The sequence below is a fragment of the Sus scrofa genome, chromosome 14 (genome assembly GCF_054392235.1).
Source record: "Sus scrofa isolate SSC_HxYL_T2T_F1_AM1 chromosome 14, Sscrofa_HxYL_maternal_Yorkshire_Landrace_v2.0, whole genome shotgun sequence".
NCBI lineage: Eukaryota > Metazoa > Chordata > Mammalia > Artiodactyla > Suidae > Sus > Sus scrofa.
In genome coordinates, this window is record NC_139396.1 from 113167076 (window position 1) to 113191070 (window position 23995).

At 37.6% G+C, this 23995-nt stretch overlaps 2 protein-coding genes and 2 pseudogenes across 3 annotated transcripts in view; 3 read left to right on the forward strand and 1 right to left on the reverse strand.

Annotated features, from left to right (window-relative positions):
• The window catches only part of OR13A1 (olfactory receptor family 13 subfamily A member 1), a 41740-nt gene extending 38314 nt beyond the window's left edge, over positions 1–3426 (forward strand). The window contains exon 3 of the mRNA XM_084996638.1: positions 685–3426. Within this exon, the coding sequence (XP_084852764.1) occupies positions 758–1684 (927 nt within the window). The 5' untranslated portion in view covers positions 685–757 and the 3' untranslated portion in view covers positions 1685–3426. The remainder of the gene's footprint in view (positions 1–684) is intronic.
• LOC100152956 (olfactory receptor 6C74) overlaps positions 1–23995 on the forward strand; it is a 76508-nt gene that overhangs the window by 38276 nt on the left and 14237 nt on the right. The window lies entirely within an intron of this gene.
• Positions 8196–9137, forward strand: LOC110256706 (olfactory receptor 6C74-like; annotated as a pseudogene).
• LOC110256707 (olfactory receptor 2AP1-like) lies at positions 19184–20119 on the reverse strand (annotated as a pseudogene).

The window sequence follows — 23995 nt, forward strand, 5'->3', positions numbered from 1 at the left end:
TTTGGAGTTCCCGTTGTGGTTTAGCAGGTTATTAACCCAAGTAGTATCCATAAGTGTGGGTTTGATCCCTGTTTCACTCAGTGGGTTAAGGATCTGGCTTTGCTGTGAGCTGTGGTGTAGGACACAGACATGACTCAGATCCTGTGTTGCTGTTGCTGTGGCTGTGGCGTAGGCGGATGTCTGCAGCTCTGATTCGACCCCTAGCCTGGCATCTTCCATATGCCACAAGTGTGGCCCTAAAAAGAAAAAAAAAGTATAGGTTACTTTTAAATTTGATGCCAACTTGAAGATGCTTCTAATTGTTCCCTTAGGATAAATTCTTAGAAATGAAAGTTCTGGCTCAAATGGAATATGATTTTTAAAAGGTTTACATCATGGCACCCTTTCTAATGTTAGCCAATACCCTGCTTTTCTAACTTGACCAAATCATGGCTGATAAAGAGTGGGTTGTTGATTTAACTCGCATTTCTTTGTGGTTGAATGATGCCTGATGAGTTCAATTGGCCATTTGTACCTACCTTTATGAACTGAATGTTCATATCCTTTGCCAGTTGTCATATTTGTGTATTTATCTTGATTAATGAGTCCTAATACATCTATATAATATCGCTAATGCCATGGCATCAGGTGTGAAGGAAACATGGTAGCAGCCTTCCTTAGGACACCTCTTGTTTCTCTCTCTAGCCCCCAAATCACATGAAGCTGTGGGTGGAGATATCACCTGATAGTCCCAGAAACCCCTCTCAGCCTGAGGACCATGAATAACCAGACTTTGGTAACAGAGTTCATCCTGCAGGGCTTTTCAGAGCACCCAGAATACTGTGTGCTTCTATTCGGCTGTTTCCTCTCCCTATACTCTGTAGCACTCATAGGTAATATCCTCATCATTTTGGGCATCACCTTCAATCGTGGGCTGCATACCCCCATGTACTTTTTTCTCTTCAACTTGGCTACTATGGACATTATCTGCACCTCTTCCATCATGCCCAAAGCACTGGAGGGTCTAGTTACAGAGGAGAGCTCCATCTCCTATGGTGGCTGCATGGCCCAGCTTTATTTCCTCACCTGGGCTGCATCCTCGGAGCTGCTCCTCCTCACAGTCATGGCCTATGACCGGTATGCAGCCATCTGCCACCCCCTGCATTACAGCACCTTAATGAGCAAGGCATTCTGCAGCATGTTGGCCATAGGTGTGTGGGTGCTCTGTGCTTTCAACACGGCTATCCACACAGGGCTGATGCTGCGCTTGAAATTCTGTGGCCCCAACATTATCACCCATTTCTTCTGTGAGGTCCCTCCTCTGTTACTTCTCTCCTGTAGCTCCACCTATGTGAACAGCATCATGATTGTCCTGGCTGATGCCTTTTATGGCATGTTGAACTTCCTGATGACCATTGTGTCCTATGGGTTCATCATCTCCAGCATCCTAAAGATGCGGACTGCTGAGGGGAAGAAGAAAGCCTTTTCCACCTGCTCTTCCCACCTCATTGTGGTGTGCATGTATTACACTGCCGTCTTCTACGCCTACATAAGCCCTGTCTCCAGCTACAGTGCGGAGAAGAGCAAGTTGGCTGGTGTGCTGTACACCATATTGAGCCCTACTCTCAACCCCCTCATCTATACTTTGAGAAACCAGGAAGTCAAAGCAGCCCTCAGGAAACTTTTCCCCTTCTTCAGACATTAATTTGTGTCTTTTGAAGCTCTTCTTGGAGACTGCAGTTTAAGTGGGAATTGACCTTTCTATGAAGGGTCTGATGAGCAAGTTTCTGGACTGGAAGGTAAGTAAACCTGTCTCTTCTACCCAGAAGAAAAGATGAGTTTGGAATTATGGTGCCCTGAGGCTGGCTGATGTGAGCCTGTGAGACCCCATTGTGATGTCAATGCTAAGCTATCAGGGAAACAAAGCTCTCTAGGAGAAGAGAAGGCTTCTTGAGTTTTAGACTTACAGCTATATGGAAGTGTTTTTCTGTTTTCTTTTTCTTTTGTCTGTATAACATTCAGATTGTAAATCCTGAAACCACATCTAGCATTTAGGTGTGTGAGCCTGAAAAGAGTTAAGCAGGAGATGTGGACTTTATAGCACTTGGGGGATTGCCAGACTGAAGAATTTCTTTAAGGTGACCACTGGCCCCTAAGAAACCCTCTTCTATCTCACCTCATGTTCCCTCTGGAGCCAGTTAGCCTTCAAAAAAAATTTTCTGATTCTAATGAAAACTGTTGTTTCTGTCTTTCTCTTTTCTTATCACTAACACTCAAGGTAAAATGTATTATTAAGATAGTTTGTTCTAACAGCTTTTTTGAGGTATAACTGATATATAAAAACTGCACAATTTTTTTTTCTTTTTGTCTTTTTGAGGCCACACCCCCAGCATATGGAAGTTCCCAGGCTAGGGGCCAAATCAGAGCTGTAGCTGCCAACCCACACCACAGCCACAGCATCGCATGATCCAAGCCGCATCTGCCACCTACACCACAGCTCATGGCAAAGCCAGATCCTTAACTCACTGAGTGAGGCCAGGGATTGAACCTGCATTGTCATGGATACTAGTCGGATTCTTAACCTGCTGCACCACAATGGAAACTCCTCCAAACTGGACGTATTTAATGAATGCAGTTTGATGAGTGTGATGTCTGCAATAACTACTTTGTTTTGAATGCAGAAATTGCAACCTTAAAACCTGAAGTGTTGCCTATGCATTTAGAAAAATGCCTGAGGTTTCTTACCCCTCCTTTACTTTGTTCTCAAATCACGAATATCTTTCCTACCTTGTTCACCTGGAGTGGGGACAACTGCTATGATTTAGCTCTAAATATTACTCAGCACCTCAAGAAGGCAATGCTGTCCTCCCATTGTTTCAGAAAACAACTGAGTGGACAAATCCTCCATGTCTAACTGGACTGAAAAATTTATTCTCTTTATCATGACCCACTAAAGATGACAGAAGCTAGTCGTGAGTGTTGAACCAAATCTTTGGGATTGAAGAAAAATGCATATTGTTTACCACTGCAGATAGAAACTGAGGGTAGCATTTGGTATTTATTTCAAAGGAATGGGTTGTCCATGGTTCTTCATCCCATATTCTCATTGTAATCCATCAGAAGCACAATGATTTGGGACATGAAATTCAAGAATTTGATCATCTATAGACTGCCTGTGGCTTTGGCGCATAGGTTGGTATGGACCAAGTCTAATCTCTTCTAATAGCATTCTGATACCCAAAGGATATGTTGAAGCCCTCAGTGTCTCAGAGACTTTGCAGTGAATAGGGCTTTGAAAACGACCATTAATGCCTCAATACGATTACTAGTAGATTTTCAGCATGCCATGAAGAACATACATTGTGTTATTCATCTTGGTTTCTTATAATTGTTATATTTTCTACATTTTTAATTGGAGTAAAAAATAAAAAAAAATACTTAGATAAATATTGAGTGCTTAAGAGAGCATTCATTATTCATTTGACAAACAGGAATGTGAGCCTTCATTTGTATCTTTAGAATACTGGTAATCTAATTGAGAAGACGCTAGTACCCATGCTGGTGAACATAAAAAGGAAAAGGCATGAGGAGGGCTGTGTTGCAGAGTGTGGTGCAATGGTGTTGTGGATGTACAGGGTTGCTTGTTGGAGAAGGTGAGCACCATGTTTTACTCCTCTGCCATCCTGATCCTTCTCCTCCCAGTACCACTTCCTGAAGAAACTGTCTTTTCTGCACTGTACATTCTTGTCTTCTTTGTCACAGATTAACTGACCATAACTGCGTGGTCTACAGGTGGAGGGGGCAGTTATCTCTGACTCAAGGTGGGCGTGGCCTGCCACCACTAGGGGTCCATGAACAGGCACCACTTGCAGCCCCAGTCACCTCAGAGGACACCACAGAGGAGGGCTTTGTGACCAAACACCACCTGTTGTTGCTCTCACTCCCCTGGGAACTCACACACCCTGCCACTGCCACTGCCAAATGCTCCCAGCACCATCTAAATCTGCCTGGGAATCTGGGGTTAATAGATGCAAACTATTGCATTTGGAATGGATAAACAATGAGATTCTGCTGTCTAGCACTGGGAACTATATCTAGTGGACCATGATGGAGGATAATGTGAGAAAAATAATGTATATACGTATGTGTGACTGGGTCGCTTTCCTGTATAGTAGAAAATTAATAGAACACTGTAAACCAACTATAATGGAAAAAATAAATATCACTAAAAAAAATAATAAATATGTCTGAGGCCCTGCAACCAGGAGTAGCCTGCGCCACCTTCCGGTGGGTCCTTGCTACTGTCAAGAGCCCAGCAACTAGACACTGACTACTAGCCCTGCCCATTGCTTCCTTCTCCCTGGAAACACACAGAGCACCCTATTAAGGAGGTAACAGCCTGTTCACTCTGAGGAAGGAGACAACAAATATCCAAACTCCCATGCCAAAAATAAGTAGTAAACCCCTACAAAATACAAAGGGGTGCTCTTGCAAAAAATAGCCGTCCAATACTACAGTAGCAGGTTTCCCTAAACTCACAGAATAAAAAAAATTAAGCAAAATGAAGAAGCTCAGAAACTGTTCCCAGTTAAAACAACAGGAGAATTCACCTGAAGCAGCAAACAATGAAACAGACCTCTGCAGTCTAATAGACACTGAGTTTAAAAAGGAGATAGTGAAAATGCTGAAGGAATTAAGGGTGAATATGAAGGACTTAAGAGTGGATATAAACAATTATGCAGATTATTTTATAAAGGAACTAGAAAAATATAAGGAGGAGCCAAGAAAAAGAAATAAAAGGAATCCAAATTGGAAAAGAAGAAGTAAAATTAATACTCTTTGCAGATGATATGATACTATACTTAGAAAACCCTAAAGACAGCACCAGAAAACGGTTAGAACTCATCAATGAATTTGGGTTAATAGATGCAAACTATTGCATTTGGAGTGGATAAGAAATGATATTCTGCTGTATAGCATAGGGAACTGTATCTAGTCATTTGTGATGGAACATGATGGAGGATAATGTGAAAAAAAGGTATGTATGACTGGGTCACTTTACTGTACAATAGAAATTGACAGAACACTGTAAATCAACTATAATGGAACAAATGAAAATCTTAAAAAATATTTAATGAATGAAAAAAAAAGAAGCAGTGCTGGGAAAACTGGACAGCTCCATGTAAAAGAATGAAATTAGAAACTCTCTAACACCATATACAAAAATAAACTGAAAATGGATTAAAGACCTGGATGTAAGACTGGATACTGTAAAAGTCCTAGAAGAAAACATAGGTAGGACACTCTGACACAAATTCCAGCAATATTTTTTTTTTGGAACTGTCTCCTAAAGTAAAGAAAATGGAAGCAAAAAAACCCCCAAGTAGAACCTAATTAAACTTAAGATCTTTTGCACAGTGAAAGAAAGCATCAAAAAAGAAAAAACCCAAAATACAACTTATTGAATGGGAGAAAATATTTTCAAATGGTATGACCAATAATGGTTTAATGTCCAATATATGTAAATATCTCATACAACTCAACATCAAAAAATCAAACAACCTGATTAAAAATTGGGCAGAATCTCATTGCTAAGCCATTCCAAAAGCAATAGTCTGCATGTATTAATCCCAAGCTCCCCTTCTATCCCACTCCTTCCCCCTCCCCCTTGGAAATCATAAGTCTATTCTGCAAGTCCATGATTTTCTTTTCTGTGGAAGGTTCATTTGTGCCGTATATTAGATCCTGGATATAAGTGATATCATATGGTATCTGTCTTTCTCTTTCTGACTTACTTCACTTGGTATGAAAGTCTCTAGTTCCATCCATGTTGCTGCAAATGGCATTATTTTCTTCTTTTTTATGGCTGAGATCCTGCTGTGTAGCACTGGGAACTAGGTCTGTTTACTTATGATGGAGCATGATAATATGAGAAAAAAGAATGTATACATGTATGTGTAACTGAGTCACCATATATATATATATATATATATATATATATATATATATATATATATATATATAATTTTTTAAAAAGAAAGAAGAACTGAAGAGACAGTTTTCCAAAGAGGAAATTTATATGGCTATCAGGCACATGGAAAAATGCTCAACATTGCTAATCATCAGGGAAATGCAAATCAAAACTGCAGTGAGATATCACCTCATACCAGTCAGAATGGCCATCATTAAAAAGAACACAAATAGCAAATGTTGGTGAGGGTGTGGAGAAAAGGGAACCCTCCTGCATTGTAGGGTGGAAATGTTAATTGGTGTAGCCAGTGTGGAAAAAATATGGAAGTTTTGCAAACAATAAAAATAGAACTACCATACTCAGCTATTCCACTCATGGGTATATATCTAGAAAAAAACAAAAACACTAATTTGAAAAGATACATGTGCTCCAATGTTGATAGCACCGTTATTTACAATAACCAAGATGTAGAAGCAACCTAAGTGTATACATATATACAAACACACACATACAAACACACAAACTTAACCATGAAAGAGCAAAATTTTGCCATTTGCAGCAACATGGATGAAATTGGAGGTCATTATGCTAAGTGAAATGAGTCAAACAGAGAAAGACAAATACTCTATGATATTTGTGGAATGTCAAATGGAATCTAAAAAATACAACAAATGTGAATATAATAAAAAACAAACTAGTGAATATAATAAAAAAAACTAGTGAATATAATAAAACAAAAATAAAAGCAGACTCACAGATATAGAGAACAAGGTTACCAGCCTAAGTGCCAGCAATGGCCATTGTCACCACACCCAGGCTCCACTCTGGGACTGGGTCATCTCTGTATACCAAGGTCAAGCCTATTCCCTGGTTCTTGCCACCCCAGATCCAGTGCTTGGAGTAACTGGGGCCAGAGTGTTTCCTCAGCTTGGGCTGGGGCATGTGGCCAGAATGACTTGCATCTGGAGGCATGTCATTATCACACACTCCTCATGGGCGAAGTCAGGCTTCTCTAGCCTTCCTATATGGCACCGGGGTCCTCCAACCAGCTGAGGGGTTTGTCTCTTTTGCAGAGAACCCCAGGACTGGGATGTCCAGTCACTTGACTTGCTCACTCCCCATTGCAGGTACAACCCCCCTTTTCCTATGAATCCCCCTCAGATGCTCACATCCCAACCCAATCACTTTTCTTCCTTTCCTACCGAATTATATGTATATCTCTCTTAGAGTCTTGGTTGTACAGGAGTCCTTCTGCCAGTTTGCAGTTAATTTTCATTAAGAGTTGTTCCATATATTCCACATGTATTTTTGATGTGTTCACGGGAGGAAGTGAGCTCCATGTCTTCTTGCTCTGTAATTTTGAATTCCCCCTTCTAGTTCTCAAATGCATGAACATGGTATATCTCTTTATTATTTAGATATTACTTTTTCACTAGCATTTGGTGGTTTTCAGTATATAAGTTCTGTACATGTTTTGTTAGATTCATGCTAAAGCATTTTCCATTTTTATAGAGTGATTGTAAGTGCTATTGTACTTTTGGTTTCAATGTCCACATCTTCATTGCTGGTATATGAAATGGCCTACTCCATTTCTCCACTTTTTTAGATTCCAGTGACACAAATGTTAGATCTTTTGTTATAGTTCCACAGGTCCATGTGGCTGTATATAGTTTTTTAAAGTTATTTTATTTTTGTTGTTCATACTGGGTAATTTCTATTGTTCTGTCTACCAGTTCAGTGATTTTAAGGCTACAGTTTTCCTTTTTCAATATTCACCTTATAGATGCATGATATTAATGGTGTCTTACCAGGAGTATATTGCATGATCAGATATATAACTGAAAGAAGGACTTTTCTGCTCAGCAATAGACTATATAGGAAAATGAATATAGGGGTCTAATCAGAGCTGTGGCTGCCAGCCTACGCAAGAACCACAGCAACACCAGATTCGAGCCGCATCTGCCACCTAACACTGTTAAAATGACTTTATCAAAACTTGTAGCCACATGCACAATTCTTCTCCAAGATTTTAGGCTGCATCTACATAAATATATTTAAAGATAAAAATGCATTTTACTTAGTAATGAGTAAAACTATACATGAAATATAATGTTCAAAATAATAAACCCAGTCACCATGTCTACACTATTTTATATATTTAATAAAATAAGGTTCTTCATTCTTCAGTCATGACCCTCTGCAAAATGGCTCAACAAGGGTTGATTGAAGAAATGGAAAGGCCATGATGGGGCATGGAAGAAATGGGACCGCAGTTCAGGAATTCATCCCTGAGGGATTCCCTGCTGTCCAGCACCTAGGGGAGGTCCTCTTCTTGGTGCATCTGCTGATGTATCTGGCCTCCATCACAGGAAACATTCTCATAATCACCATCACCTGGACTGACCATCACCTCCAGACACCTATGTACTTCTTCCTCAGCAGTTTTTCCTTCTTAGAGTGATGTTTTATAACCACTGTTATTCCTAAATTGCTGGCCATCTTTCTGTCAGGGAGGCAAACAATTTCCTTTGCTGCCTGCTTCACACAAGTTTTTGTCTTTCTTTTCTTGGGAGCAACTGTTTTCTTCCTTATGGCTGTACTGTCCTTGGATCGGTACGTGGCCATTTGTAAACCTCTGTTTCACATAACTATCATGAACCCAAGGATGTGTTTCCTCCTGGTCACTGCCTGCTTAGTTTTGGGATTCCTCTAAATGGTGGTTCCAGTTAAAATGCTTTCTCAGTTATCCTTCTGTGGCCCCCATGTCATTCCTAACTTCTTCTGTGATTTGAGGCCCTTGACTAATCTCTCTTGTTATGACACCAGATCTATTGAAATGTTGGCCTTTGACCTTGCTTTGTGTGTTCTTTTGACACCCCTAATTACAGCCATCTTTGCACATAGTAACATAATAGTCACAATCATGCATCTCCCTGTAGCCAAGAAGCGACAGAAAGCTTTCTCCACCTGCTCATCTCATCTCATTGTCCTTTCTCTGATGTATGGCAGTTGTGTCTTTATATATGTGAAACCAAAGCAAACAAACAGGCTGGACTCCAACAGGGAGGCTGCCCTTGTGAACACGGTGGTGACTCCGCCACTGAATCCTGTCATTTACACTCTGTGGAATAAACAGGTCCACCAGGCTGTGAAGGATGCTCTGTCCAGGGTGAGGTTACAGAGATAGAAGCACAGACTCCCAGAGGGGAAATAAACCTTCTCCATCCAATGCTATCTCCCTCCTATTTTTTGCATCTCCTAAATAGACTTTTGAATATGCTCTTTGAGGTTCTGCTTGTTTATTCTTAGAATAAGGATAATTTGTCTTAAAATCCAATACAACCCACTATTTGAAGACTCTAGTGTTCTTTGTGCTGAGATGAAAAATCTTCTTGGATCTTCTCTTCATTAGTTTTATTTTATTTTTTATTTTTATTTTATTTTTTTGTCTTTTTGCTATTTCTTGGGCCACTCCCGTGGCATATGGAGATTCCCAGGCTAGGGGTCTAATTGGAGCTGTAGCCACCAGCCTACACCAGAGCCACAGCAACACGGGATCTGAGCCGCGTCTGCAACCTACACCACAGCTCACGGCAACGCCGGATCGTTAACCCACTGAGCAAGGGCAGGGACCGAACCTGCAACCTTATGGTTCCTAGTCGGATTCGTTAACCACTGCGCCATGATGGGAACTCCTCTTCATTAGTTTTAAATCAATAGCATCCACACATTTTAATGAAGAGCCCAATATACATGATTCCATTTGATGCATATGGAATCTCATTTGGGAAGATGTATCCCACAAGTGTCTGCTTGTGATAAAAGCAAGAATAAATTTCAAAATGTTAAGAATATCAAATTGGTTCTAGGACAGATGTGGCATGGTCACTATATTGAGTTTTGAAGGACACTTGTGTACATAACTATCATGATACTAATTAAATTATTTAAAATGACTCAATAAAATTGTTTTCAGTGCTGAATATGTTGTATTCAAGTGGAACATAAATTTTTACAATTCTAGTTCCCACTATGATGAAGACATATATATCTAGTTGAAATTGAAACTTCTCATTGGTTTACTGCTTTTCCAGGTTGATTTTAGTACTGAAGACCTGAGGAAGAAGGACCACAGGGAAAAAGGCATTATAAGTTCTGGAACAGGGAATTGAGTAGTTAAGATTGTTTCCTGACTACAGAAAATGTAAAGAAATCGAGGGTAATTGAGTCAGATGTGGAAAGAAGTCAAATGTGACTGTAAAGTCTCTTCAAATAAATCTGTAAAAAAGGATATTAATTTGTGGAATGAGGTTTGATACAACCACCTCTGGGTGTCCAGAAATAATGTAAAATAGTGCTATTGCTACCTACCATGACACATGACACATGCTGTAATAGAAATATAATTTGAGCATGGCAGAAAGAAGTTGATAGGATACTTTAATAAAATAATTACAACTGTAATTTAAATATTCAAGATTTTGATAGGAAATGATAGATTTGGGGAAAAACACTGAGAGAAACCCTGGAGCTGGAGTTTGTCTGATATGGCTATTAGCTACCAGGCTTTGTTCTGACCATATTATTCTGTGACTGCAGGCATAATAAGATACTGTGTTGAGCAGATTTTTGGCACATGATTATGTAAGAATTTGAAGAATAGATTTCCTCAGCTTTCAGAATATATTTTTACCCACCCTATGCATATATAAAGATTCCCGTATTTTTGGTGTGCAGGCTCTTCTATTTTTCTCACATTTAGGATATTCCTTTGGCTTGAGGTATTGTGTTGGCAATGATTTTCCCCAGATCCACTAATGAACTGTGCAATTGTTGATCTTCTCACGTGAGTGCACATGGCAGTAGAGGGTGGGGGAGCTGGGGATATGCAAGTGCACAGCTGAGAGGGACAAGCTTAAGGTGAACCTAGTGGTGCTGGCTAATGATAGGAGGCAGTGCCTAATTGGGGCCCACATGCAGCTGTTGATACCCCAAGTATATAATGAATACATGCAAATCAATGACAAAACCCAACAAATAACCCAAATAAAGTAATGAGTAAAGGACCTAAATAGGCATTTTTCCAGAGAAGACATACAAATGGCCAACAAACCCACGAAAAGTTGCTCAATGTCATTAATCATTGGGGAATTGCCAATCAAAACCACAGTAAGACATTGTGTTACACCTGTTAGGATGTCTATTATCAAATAAATCAAAAGACATAAGTGTTGGTAAGGATGTGGCAAAAAGATAACCATTGTAAACTTTTGATGAGGATGTAAACTGGTGCAGCTAGTGTGGAAAATAGTCTGGAGGTTCATTTAAAAATTAAAAATGGAACTCTATGCTCGAAATATCCCACTTCTGTGTATGTATCCCAAAAATTGAAGTCCAAATATTGAAGACATATCTGCACTCCTAGGTTCATCCCAACACTATTCATAATAGTCAGTATATAGGAACAACTTAAGTGTTCATCGACGGATGAATGGAATAAATATGTTTATGTACATTAGTAGAAGATTACTGAACCTTAAAAAAGAAGGAAATCCTGAAATATGCGACAACACGGATAAACCTGGAGGACTGTACTAAGTGAAACAAGCAGATCCAGAAAGACAAATATTACATGATCTCATTTTTATGAGAAATCTAAAATATTCAAACTCATTAAAACAGAGAGTACTAATGGTTAAAAGAGGCTGGGGTATGCTGGAAAGGAGTAGATGTCAGTTCGAATATACAAATTTCAGTACTGCAAGATGAGTAAGTTCTGGATCTACTGTACAACATAGGACCTATTGTTACAATACTATATTGTGTAGTGAAAATTTTGATAAGAGGGAAGATCTTGCATTGTGTTCTTACCACAAAAGAAAGCAAAAATAAAGGGGTTGGAAGAAATTTTTGGAGGTGATATATAGACTCATGGCCTTGATTGTGATGATGGTTTCAAGAATGCATACTTATCTCCAATCTCACCAAGCTGTATATATTAAATATATACAGTTCTTTGTATGTCAATCATAATAAGGTGGCTTTTAAAAAGGAAACTGTACCTTCTTTGAGTCTCAAAATGTGTCTCAAATGAAAATGTTACAAGATGGAATGAATAGAATATTGGACATAGAAGACCGTACGTTAGCAAATTTGAGGATATAATTATAGTTAAATTTAAAATAAAATAATTCATTTAAATTGAAAAGAGCATCAATGAAGTACGGGACAACTTCAAGCAACTCCACACGGACACAATTAGATTTCTGAAGGAGAAGTGTATATGTGAAGGAGGGATGACAAAAAGTTTTAAGGAAATAATGGCCAAGATTTTTCCAAATTTCATGAAAACAGAACTAAAAATCTTGGCAAAACCCAACTCAAGAGATAGGGAAAAAACTACAGCAAGGCACAAAGTAATCAAATTGCTAAAAACAAGTGTCTAAGAGAAAATCTTAAAAGCAGCCAGATGAAAAAAGACAGTTGCATATAGGGAATAAAGATAAAGATAACATAGGTTTCGTTTTGGAAATATGTAAATGAGATTACAATGGCATGATATTTTTAAAGGACTTTAAAAAAATATGCCAACCTAGAATTCTATACCTGCAAAAAGATTTTTAAAACTTTTGAGGTCATACAAAAGATGATCATCAGCAAACCTGCAGAATAATAATTGGTAAAGTCGGAGTTCCCGTCATGGCGCAGTGGTTAACGAATCTGACTAGGAACCATGAGGTTGCGGGTTCGATCCCTGGCCTTGCTCAGTGGGTTAGGGATCCGGTGTTGCCGTGAGCTGTGATGTAGGTTGCAGACGCGGCTCGGATCCTGTGTTGCTGTGGCCCTGGTGTAGGTCAGTGGCTACAGCTCCGATTAGACCCCTAGCCTGGGAACCTCCATATGCCGCAGGAGCGGCCCAAGAAATAGCAAAAAGACAAAAAAAAAAAAAAAAAAATTGGTAAAGTCAATCTTTCTAGAGAGGGAAATTCTCTTAGAATTATCCAGGTAGAAATATGGATCTATGAAAAGAAAGGAAAATCACCAAATGTAGTAACTACACTAGTAGGTATATATTTTAAAAATTATTTAAATTTATTTGAAAGATAATTGACTCTTTTTCCACAAAAACAGTAACAATGCACTGTGGGGTTTATAACATATGCGCAAGGAAGATGTGTGGTAATAATAGCATAAAGGCTGAGGAGTCAAAATGCAGGTGCACTGTCATAAGTTTCTTGTATTATATATGAAGTGGAAAAATATCACTTGAATTTAGACAATGATAAGCTTAAGACGTATGTATAAACCCTAAAGCAACCACTGAAATGAAAATCAAAGAATAATAGCTATGAAGCCAATAAGGAGCTAAGATGGAATCATCACAATGTGCTGGTAGGAAAATTTTGGGTTGATGTATATTTTCATTTCGTTCATTGTGGTGGTTATTTCACAAGTGTTTAAATATGTCAAAATGTACAATTATCAAACTACATTTTAAGCATCACAATGTTTAAATATGTCAAAATGTACAATTATCAAACTGTACATTTTAAGTATGTCCATTTATTGTATATCAATGATATTTCAGTAAAGCTGTTTAAAAAGAAGAGAGCCCATTACAATGGCATATTAAGGAAAGGACAAAATAAGGAGTATATAGCAGAGAGGATAAATAGAAGAAAACAAGACGGTATAGAATTAAACCTAATTTTACAATAATGACTTAAAATGTAAATGGTCTAAAGACTCAAATTAAAACGGGGGGAGCTACTAACACATTGGGTGAAAAGGAAGCCCTAACTATGTAGTGGTTATCGGAATAATACTTAAATATATAGACAAAATAGAAATTCCAAGCAAACATCAAGGAAAATAAATCTTGTGTGACTGTAGTAATACAAAGAATAAACTCCACAGTAAAGGGTATTTTCAGAGATATAGAGGTAAATTTAGAGTGAAAAATAAATGTTTTCGTTTATATCAGTTGTATGGAATCTGAAAAATAAAGCAAACAATTGAATATAACAGAAGAGAAACAAACTCACAGATATAGAGAACAACCTAGTGGTTACCAATGGGAAGCAGGCAGGGACAATACAGGGATAGGGGAATAAGAGACAAACTACTATGTGTAAGATAAGATACAAAGATTGTGCTGCACAGGAAACATTTTATACCTAAAGGATTTTTTTTAATTGAAGAATCATTGATTTATAATATATTAGTTTCAACTATATAGCATAGAGATAAAGTATTTTGCAGAGTATATTCCATTATAGGTTATTACAAGATTAGGAATATAATTCCCTATGCTATATAGTAAATCCTTGTTGCTTATCTGTTTTATGTATAGAAGTTTGTATTTGTTAATCCCACACTCCTAATTAAATATCCTCCCCTTTACCCTGTGGTAGCCGTAAGTTTATTTTCTATGTCTGAGTCTGTTTCCATTTTGTATAAGATTTATTTATATTATTTTTACATTATACATATAGGTGATATCAAATAGTATTTGTCCTTCTCTGTCTGATTTACTTCACTAAATATAATCTCTAGGTCCATCCACATTGCTGCAAATGGCAATAATTCATTCTTTTTTTATGGTGGCTGAGTAATATTCCATTGTATGTGTGTGTATACCACATCTTCTTAAGCAAATTGTTGGTTTAGGAACTTTTGGGTTTTTCCATGTCCTGGATCTTGTAAACAGTGCTGCTATGAGCATTGGGGTACATTTATTTTTCTGAATTAGAGTTTTTGTTTTTCCTGGGTATATGCCCAAGAGTGGAATTGCTGGATCTTATGGTAGCTCTATCTTTAGGGTTTTGTTTGTTTGTTTGTTTGTTTTTATGAAATCTCCGTACTGGTTTCCAGAGTGGCTACACTAATTTACTTTCCTACCAACAGTTTAGGAGGGTTCCTTCTCCCCCATATCCTCTCCAGAATTTATTATTTGTAGGTTTTTTGATGATAGCCATTCTGACCAGTGCGATATATCATAGTGGTTTTAATTTGGATTTCTCTAATAATTAGCAGTCTTGAACATCTTTTCCTAGGCTTGTTGGCCATATGTATATCTTCTTTGGAAAAATTTCTATTTATACCTTATGGATGCTTTCTGATTTGTTTGATATTTTCAATATTGAGTTGTATGAGCTGTTTGTATATTTTGGATATTAAGTCCTTTTAGTCTTATCATTTGCAAGTATTTTCTTCCATCTTATGAGATGTCTTTTTGTTTTGTTGATGGTTCCCTTTACCGTGCAAATTTTTTAAGTTTATTTAGGTCTCATTTCTTTATTTTTGCTTTTATATTTTGTCTAGGGAGACTGATCTAAGAAAATATTGCTGTGATTTCCATCCTAGAATGTTTTGCTTATGTTCTTTTATAGGAGTTTTATGGTGTCATATCTTATATTCAGGTCTTTAAACTATTATGAGTTTATTTTTATATATTGTGTGAGGGAGTATTCTAATTCCGCTGATTTACCTGTAGCTATCCAGCTTTCCCAGCACCATTTGTTGAAAAGATGGTGTTTTTTTTTTTTTTTAATTTTAAATTCTTGCCTCTTTTGTCATAGGTTAATTGATCATAGGTGAGTGGGTTTATTTATGGGCTCTCTATTCTGTTTCACTGATCTATATATGTCTGTTTTTATGCCAATACCATGCTGTTTTGATTACTGCAGCTTTATAGCAGTAGTCTGAAATCTGAAAGGGTTATGACTCCCACTGTGTTCTTTTACCTTGGGACTACTTTAGCCATTCTGAGCCTTTTGTGGTTTCATATAAATTTTAGGATTATTTATTCTAGTTCTGTTAAAAACATCATGGGTATTTCGATAGTAATTTCATTAAAATCTGTACATTGCCTTGGGTAGCATGGCTTTTTAATAGTATTAAATTCTCCAATCCAAGAGCATGGGAAAGCTTTCTATTTCTTCAAATCATCTTCAGTTTTCTTTATCAATTTTTATAGTTTTCAGCATATTGGTCTTTCACCTCCTTGGGTAATTTTATTCCTAGGTATTTTTTATGTGATTTTTAAATAGGATTTTTTTTTTTTACTTTCTCTTCTGATGTTTTATTCATAAGAAAACCATTTAACTGTACCTTTACTCAATAGTATTGTGTAGTATTTTGTATACCTAGGGTGATCATGATTAATTTCCTTTGAAGATATTATAAAGACAAGGTAGTACACTTTCGAGAGCACATATTGCACAGTTTTCACTCACAATTCATTCATTGTTAATATGACAATTTTATGTTCCCTACAACAACCAATGAACTTCCTCAGACATATGTAGTACATTTGGCATCTATGCAATTGTATTCTAGATTATCTTAATGAGGTCTAAGTGTCTTTACGGTTTGCTCATAGTTGCTGTTGCATCATCATTGATAAATTGACTTGACATATGCCATAGGGTCACTTGAGTTTCCATTTATGATCACAGTGGTGTGAGGATCTTTTCTGCAGATACTTAGGAGTAACTGGTGGCATTGTTACACTAAATCTGTCTTAAAAGAACTGTGTTGATGGGGAATTGGTAGACTGAGGGAGTTCTCATCTCTGAGTCTTCCCTGAGATGAATCCACAGCAAAAAGCTTGACTGTTGTCCAAGTGCTCACAATTGCCCATTGTGAACTGACTTGTCCACTGACTTGTACCTGCCTTGACTCGAACAAGCCCTTAGTTATGCTTCTTTCGCTTAAAGGGCTCCACAGCTTTGGCTTGACCTTAAGCCTGAGCAAGCAAGAAGATGCAAAACATTCCCTTTTAACAGCTCATTGCCAGCACTGGCCAACCACAGGAAAAATTTGGTCATTTTTTTTTCTATTCCTCTTCCATCTTACCTTCAAGCACATGAAAGTGTGTTGTGTGATTTCATATATCGATGCTTCACAAATGCTTATCAACTTGAAATATTGTCCAGATGGAAATTTCCTATGTCTTCCAAAATCACCTTTTTATGAAGTTTTGAAAATATGTAAAGTACTCATACAACTCAGTGACAAAAAATTTAAAAAATTGGCAATGGAACTGAATAGACATTTCCCTATGAAGATGTACACATAGCCAACAGACACATGAAAATGTGCTAAAAAATCACTATGATTAACAACATTCTATGTCTACTTAAAAATTTGTTAAGAGGGTAGATCTTATGTTAAGTGCTTTAACCATATAAGGAAGAAAAACAACAAAAGCAGCGGGAAAAAAATTTTAAGAGATTATAGATTTATGTCATTGTAGTGGTGATGGCTTCACAGGTGTGTCTGTGTATCTCCACAGGTATATCTCCAAACATACCAAGTTGTATACATTAAATATCTACAGCTTTTTTATGTCAATCATACTTCATTGTAATGGCTTAAAAATTATGATTGGAATTATCTTTGAAGCAAAATTAGCTCAGGGATTTGTCTCAATTAAATACAGCCTCAGAATCTAGTGTCTTAATCCTCATATCAATATTTGTCCTTCACTGGGTACCACCTATGCCTGCAATGACCAGCCTGGATTCATAAATTCAGTTTGGTATTTTTGGTCTTCATTTTTCTTTTCTTTTCTTTTTAAATTATTTATTATTTTTTTTGTATTTTTTTGTTTTTTTTATGGCATTATAGAGGTTCCCAGGCTAGTGGTCAAATCAGAGCTATAGCTGCCAGCCTACACAGCAATGCCAGATCTGAGCCGCATCTGTGACCTACACCACAGTCCATGGCAACTCTGGATCCTTGACCCACTAAGCAAGGGGAGGGGTCAAACCTGCAACCTCATGGTTCCTAGTCAGATTTGTTTCTGCTGTGCCACAATGGGAACTCCTGGTCTTCATTTTTTCTATTCGTCAAGTTCACCCTTCAATGATTTTCTACCTCAAAGTAAAAAAAAGTGCATTTATTTAGTTTAAGTAAAATAAATAATTATCAAATCTTGATTAAAATGTGGGGAAGGCTTCACTTTTTTCTTCCGGTAGTTTTTATCATGATTTATTCCTAAAATACTAGGTCTAAACTACTCCAATGCCCTTTTCAGTAGTTCAGGGTGGAACATAATTTCCACATTCCCAAAGCATCTTGTTACTACCTTCATATCATTTTCTAGTAGACTCTACAGATTATCTGGCAATATCCATATTTGACGGATAAAGTGCCTGACGAATTTGGGAAGTTGACCAGTTAGTAGATGGTTTAGATGGACCCAGGCTTATCCAGTGCAAACTGATTCAGAGTTTATTATTGGTCCACTTCCATTTCCACTTCCCTAAGCCATCATTCTCCTCCCAATTTCTTTTTTTTTTTCTTTTTTCTTTTCTTTTTTTTTTTTGTCTTTTTTTTGCTATTTCTTTGGGCCACTCCCGTGGCATATGGAGATTCCCAGGCTAGGGGTCGAATTGGAGCTGTAGCCGCTGGCCTACGCCAGAGCCACAGCAACGCGGGATCCGAGCCGCGTCTGCAACCTACACCACAGCTCACGGCAACGCCGGGTCGTTAACCCACTGAGCAAGGGCAGGGACCGAACCCACAACCTCATGGTTCCTAGTCGGATTCGTTAACCACTGCACCACGACGGGAACTCCCCAATTTCTATAACAGTGTCTGTACCCACTTTCCCACTTTGATCTCGGCTTTTCCAGTATCTTTTTCATACAACATCCATAGCTATTGAACACAATATGTAGCTAATTATAACACATATGTGATATTTATGTCAATGAAATGAGATGTAAACTCTGTAACAGGACATTCAAGATGATTCAATCATGATGTAGGATGTATTTCATAAAATGTATTTGTGATTATCTAACTTAGGAGTTTGGATAAAAAATGAAAGAAAAAATGTCAAAATTTTTTGTGATATTTCTTCTGAAGAAAAAATAGACACATTTCTACCCTGGAGAAAATGACTAAATTTTGGAAATTTGAAGCATATTGTTTATAACAAAGGGAAGAATAAAAAATTCAATGAGGATTTTGCAATTACCATCAATTATCCTCAATATGTGGTAGATTTAGGGAGAAATAGTTATGCATACCAAGAAATAATTATACATACCATTTATGTATGCATCCACATAAATGTGGCCTTGAGAACGCAGAGATGTCTATTTTGCTGGAGATGAGCAAAGAGATCAAGTGATGTTTGCCAGAGACTCTCTACTGGGAGCTTTGGAACGTAGACAGATGATTCTCTGAAGCTTTCCACTCCAAGGTCGTGGGGCTTTTTTATCTTGATATTTTCATTCTTGCATTCTGGTGAACCTGCTTGTTCCATAGAATATAGATTATAGAGTTCAGCAGTGGGGTCACTACCATGTTCACAGGGCAGCTTCCCTGTTGGACTCCAGTCTGTTCACTTGTTTTGGATTCACATATATAAAGACACTGCTGCCATACATCAGAGAGAGGACAATGAGGTGAGAGGAGCAGGTGGAGAAAGCTTTCTGTTACTCCTTAGCTGATGGGAGACGCACGATTGTGATCACTATGTTGCTGTATACAATGATGGTTATGAAGAAGGATGTCAAAAGGACACACAAAGCAATGACAAAGGCCAACATTTCAACAAATCTGGTGTCAGAACAGGAGAGATGAATCAGGGGGCAAGGTCACAGAAGAAATGAGGGAGAAAGGAATGACATGGCAGCCACAGAAAGATGACTGGGAAACCTTCACAATTAAACCAGTGATGACAGTGAAGCTCAAAGCAAAGCCAGCCATGACCAGGAGGAAGCAAGTCCTCAGGTTCATGATGGTTGTGTAATGAAGAGGCTTGCGAATGGCCACATACTGATCCAGAGACGTTACTGCTATGAAGAAGAAACCTGTTGCTCCCAGAAATACAGAGACAAAGGCTAGTGTGAAACAGGCAGAAAAAGAAATCATTTGTTTGCCTAAAAGAAAGATGACCAGCAATTTAGGAATAACAACACTTGTGAAACACACTCAAAGAAGGAGAAGATGCTGAGGAAAAATACATAGGTGTCTGTAGCCAGGAGTCAGCATAGGTGATGATGACTATGAGTGGATGCCTGCAGTGGATGCCAGGTATGTCAGCACGTGCACAAAGAAGAGGACCTTTCCCAGATGCTGGACAGAAGGAAACCCTTCCAAGATGAACTCTTGGACAGTTGTCTCATTCCCCATTTGCATGGACAACTCTTTCCACTCAGTATCTCGTAGTGGTCTTAACCTAACATAAAGACATAACAGGGAGCTAAAAAATTGTAAAGAAGCATGAAAACAAGTATTTGTCTCCAGAAGGGCAGCTGGGCAAGTAGCAACGTGATCCAGCAAGCTGATTCTTAAACCAGAAGGACCCGATTGAAGAGATGGAGAGATGGGTCATCTTTGGAATATTAGTTCTTTTGTGAGCTTCATTTTCACCCTTTGTTAAATGGAGATGAAACAATTTACTTGTTCAGGTTCTTATAAGAATTAAGTAAGACAAATCACATATCTCACTTGGCATGTAATGTCAGTGTTTCCTGTGTCCCTCAATGTCCAATTTTATCATTAGGGTCATTTATATGCTCTTATGCTCTTAAATATGGCCAAATCAGTAGACAGGGTTGTTTACATTTGCATATTTTAGAAATATTTTGTATGTTTACAATATTATCAGCTTATAAACAAACATAAGAGTGATAGTAGTAACACTCCTTTTGTTTTTTTGTTTTTTTAATTACTCAATGAATTTTATTACATTTATAGTTGTACAACAATCATCACAAACAAATTTTATAGCATTTCCATTCCAACCCCTCAATGCATCCCTCTACCCCCCACGCTGTCTCATTTAGAAACCATAAGTTTTTTTTTTCAAAGTCTGTGAGTCAGTATTTGTTCTGCAAATACTGACTCACAGACTTTGAGTTCAGTCTATCCTTTTTTCAGATTCCACATGTAAATGATAGCATTTGATGTTGGTGTCTCATTGTATGGCTGACTTCACTTACCATGATAATTTCTAGGTCCATCTATGTTGCTGCAAATACCATTATTTCGTTCCTTTTAATGGCTGAGTAATATTCCATTGTGTATATGGACAACCTCTTCTTTATCCACTCCTCTGTTGATGGACATGTAAGTTGTTTCCATGTCTTGGCTATTGCAAATAGTGCTGCAGTGAACATTGGAGTACATGTGTCTTTGTGAGTCATGGTTTTCTCTGGATAGATGCCCAGGAGTGGAACTGCTGGATCAAATGGTAGTTCTAGTTTTAGTTTTCTGAGGAATCTCCATACTGCTTTCCACAGTGGCTGCACCAATTTACAATCCCACCAGCAGTGTACTAGGGTTCCTTTTTCTCCACACCCTCTCTAGCACTTGTTTGTAGAATTATTGTTGATGCCCATTCTGGCTGGTGTAAGGTGGTACCTCATAGTAGTTTTGATTTGCCTTTCTCTCATAATGAGTGATGTTTAACATCTTTTCATGTGTTTTTTTGGCCATCTGTGTTTCTTCTTTGGAGAATTGTCTGTTTAGATCTTCTGCCCATTTTTTGATGGGGTTGTTGGTTTTTTTGGCATGGAGCTACAGGAGGTGTTTATAAATTTTGGAGATTAATCCCTTGTCAGTCGATTCACTTGCAAATATTTTCTCCCTTTCTGTGGGTTGTCTTTTCATTTTGTTTAGGGTTTCCTTTGCTGTGGAGAAACTTTTAAGTTACTCTAAGAGGTGTATCTGAGAAGATGTTGCTATCATTTATGTCAGAGAGTGTTTGACCTATGTTTTCCTCTAAGAGTTTTATAGTGCCTGGTCTTATATCTAGGTCTTTCATCCATTTTGAGTTTATTTTTGTGTGTGGTGTTAGGAAGTATTCTAGTTTCATTCTTTTCCATGCGGCTGTCCAGTTTTCCCAGCACCACTTATTGAACAAGCTGTCTTTTCTCTATTGTACATTTTTGTCTCCTTTGTCATGGATTAGTTGACTGTAGGTGCGTGGATTGAATTCTGGGCCTTATATCCTGTTCCACTGATCTATGTATCTGTTTTTGTGCCAGCATCATATGGTATTGATGATTGTTGCTTTGTAGTATATTCTGAAGTCCAGGAGCCTGATTCCTCCAGCTCCATTTTTCTCTTTCAGTATCTTTGGCTATTCTGCATCTTTTGTGCTTCCAAACAAACTTTAAAATCTTTCGTTCTAGTTCTGTGAAAAATGTCCTTGGTAATTTGATAGGAATTGCATTGAATCTGTAGATTGCTTTAGGTAGAATGGTCATTTTGATAATATTGACTCTTCCAATCCACGAGCATGGTATATCTTTCCATCTGTTTGTATCGTCTTTGATTTCTTTCATCAACATCTTATAGTTTTCAGAGTACAGGTCTTCTGTCTCTTTAGGTAGGCTTACTCCTAGGTATTTTTTTCTTTTTAATATGACGGTAAATGGGATTGCTTCCCTAATTTCTCTTTCTGATCTTTTGTTGTTAACATATAGAAATGCAGTTGATTATTGTGTATGAATTTTGTATCCTGTGACTTTGCCAAATTCTTTGATGAGCTCTAACAGTTTTCTGGTAGAGTCTAGGATTCTCTAGGTATAGTATCATGTCATCTGAAAATAGTGATAGTTTTACTTCTTCCTTTCCAATTTGAATTCCTTTTATTTCTTTTACTTCTCTGATTGCTGTGGCTAGGACTTCCAAAACTATGTTGAACAGTAGTGGCAAGAGCAGACATCCTTGTCTTGTTCCTGATCTCAGTGGGAATTCTTTCAGCTTTTCACCATTGAGAATGATGTTCACTGTGGGTTTGTCATATATGGCCTTTATTATGTTGAGGTAGCTTCCCTCTATGCCCCCTTTCTGAAGGGTTTTTATCAGAAATGGGTGTTGGATTTTGTCAAAGGCTTTTTTTTTTTTTGCATCTATTGAGAGGATCATATGGTTTTGATTCTTCAGTTTGTTAATGTGGTGTATCATACTGATGGATTTGCGGATATTGAAGAACCATTGCATCCCTGGGAGAAATCCCACTTGATCATGATCCTTTTCATGATCAATCCTTTTCATGTATTGTGGATGCAGTTTGCTAGTATTTTGTGAGGATGTTTGCATCAATGCACATCAGTGAAATTGGCCTGTAGTTTTCTTTTTTTGTGGTATCTTTGTCTGGTTTTGGTATCAGGCTGATGATAGCCTGATAGAATGAGTTTGGGAGTATCCCTTCCTCTGCAATTTTTTGGAATAGTTTCAGAAGGAGAGGTGTTAGCTCTTCTCTAAATGTTTGATAGAATTTGCCTGTGAAGCCATCTGGTCTTGGACTTTTGTTTGTTGGAAATTTTTAAATCACCATTTCAATTTCAGTTCTTGTGATGGGTCTATTCATCTTTTCTATTTCATCTTGGTTTAGTCTTGGAAGATTGTACTTTTCTAAGAATTTGTCCATTTCTCCTAGGTTTTCCATTTTATTGGCATATAGTTGCATATAGTAGTCTCTTATGATCCTTTGTATTTCTGTGATGTCCATTGTTACTTCTCCTTTTTTCATTTCTAATTTGACTGATTTGAGTCCTCTCTCTTTTTTGCTTGATAAGTCTGGCTAGGGGTTTATCAATTTTGTTGATCTTTTCAAAGAACCAGCTTTTTGTTTCATTGATCTTTTCTATGGTTTTCTTTGTTTCTATTTCATTGATTTCTGCTCTGATCTTTATGATTTCTTTCCTTCTACTAACTATAGGTCTTGTCTGTTCTCTCTCGAGCTGCTTTAGATGTGAAGTTAGCTTGTTTATTTGAGCTTTTTCTTGTTTCCTGAGGTGGGCTTGCATTACTATAAACTTTCCTCTTAGAACTGCTTTTGCTGCATCTCATAGCTTTTGGAGTGTCATATCTTTGTTGTCGTTTGCTTCTAGGTATTTTTTAATTTCCTTTCAATTTCTTCAGTGATCCATTGGTTGTTTAGCATCATGTTGTTTAGTCTCCACATGTTTGTAAAGTTTTTTGCAGTTTTTTTCGTGTTGTTGATTTCCTGTCATATAGCATTGTGGTTGGAAAAGACGCTTGATATGATTTCAGTTTTCTTAAAGTTAG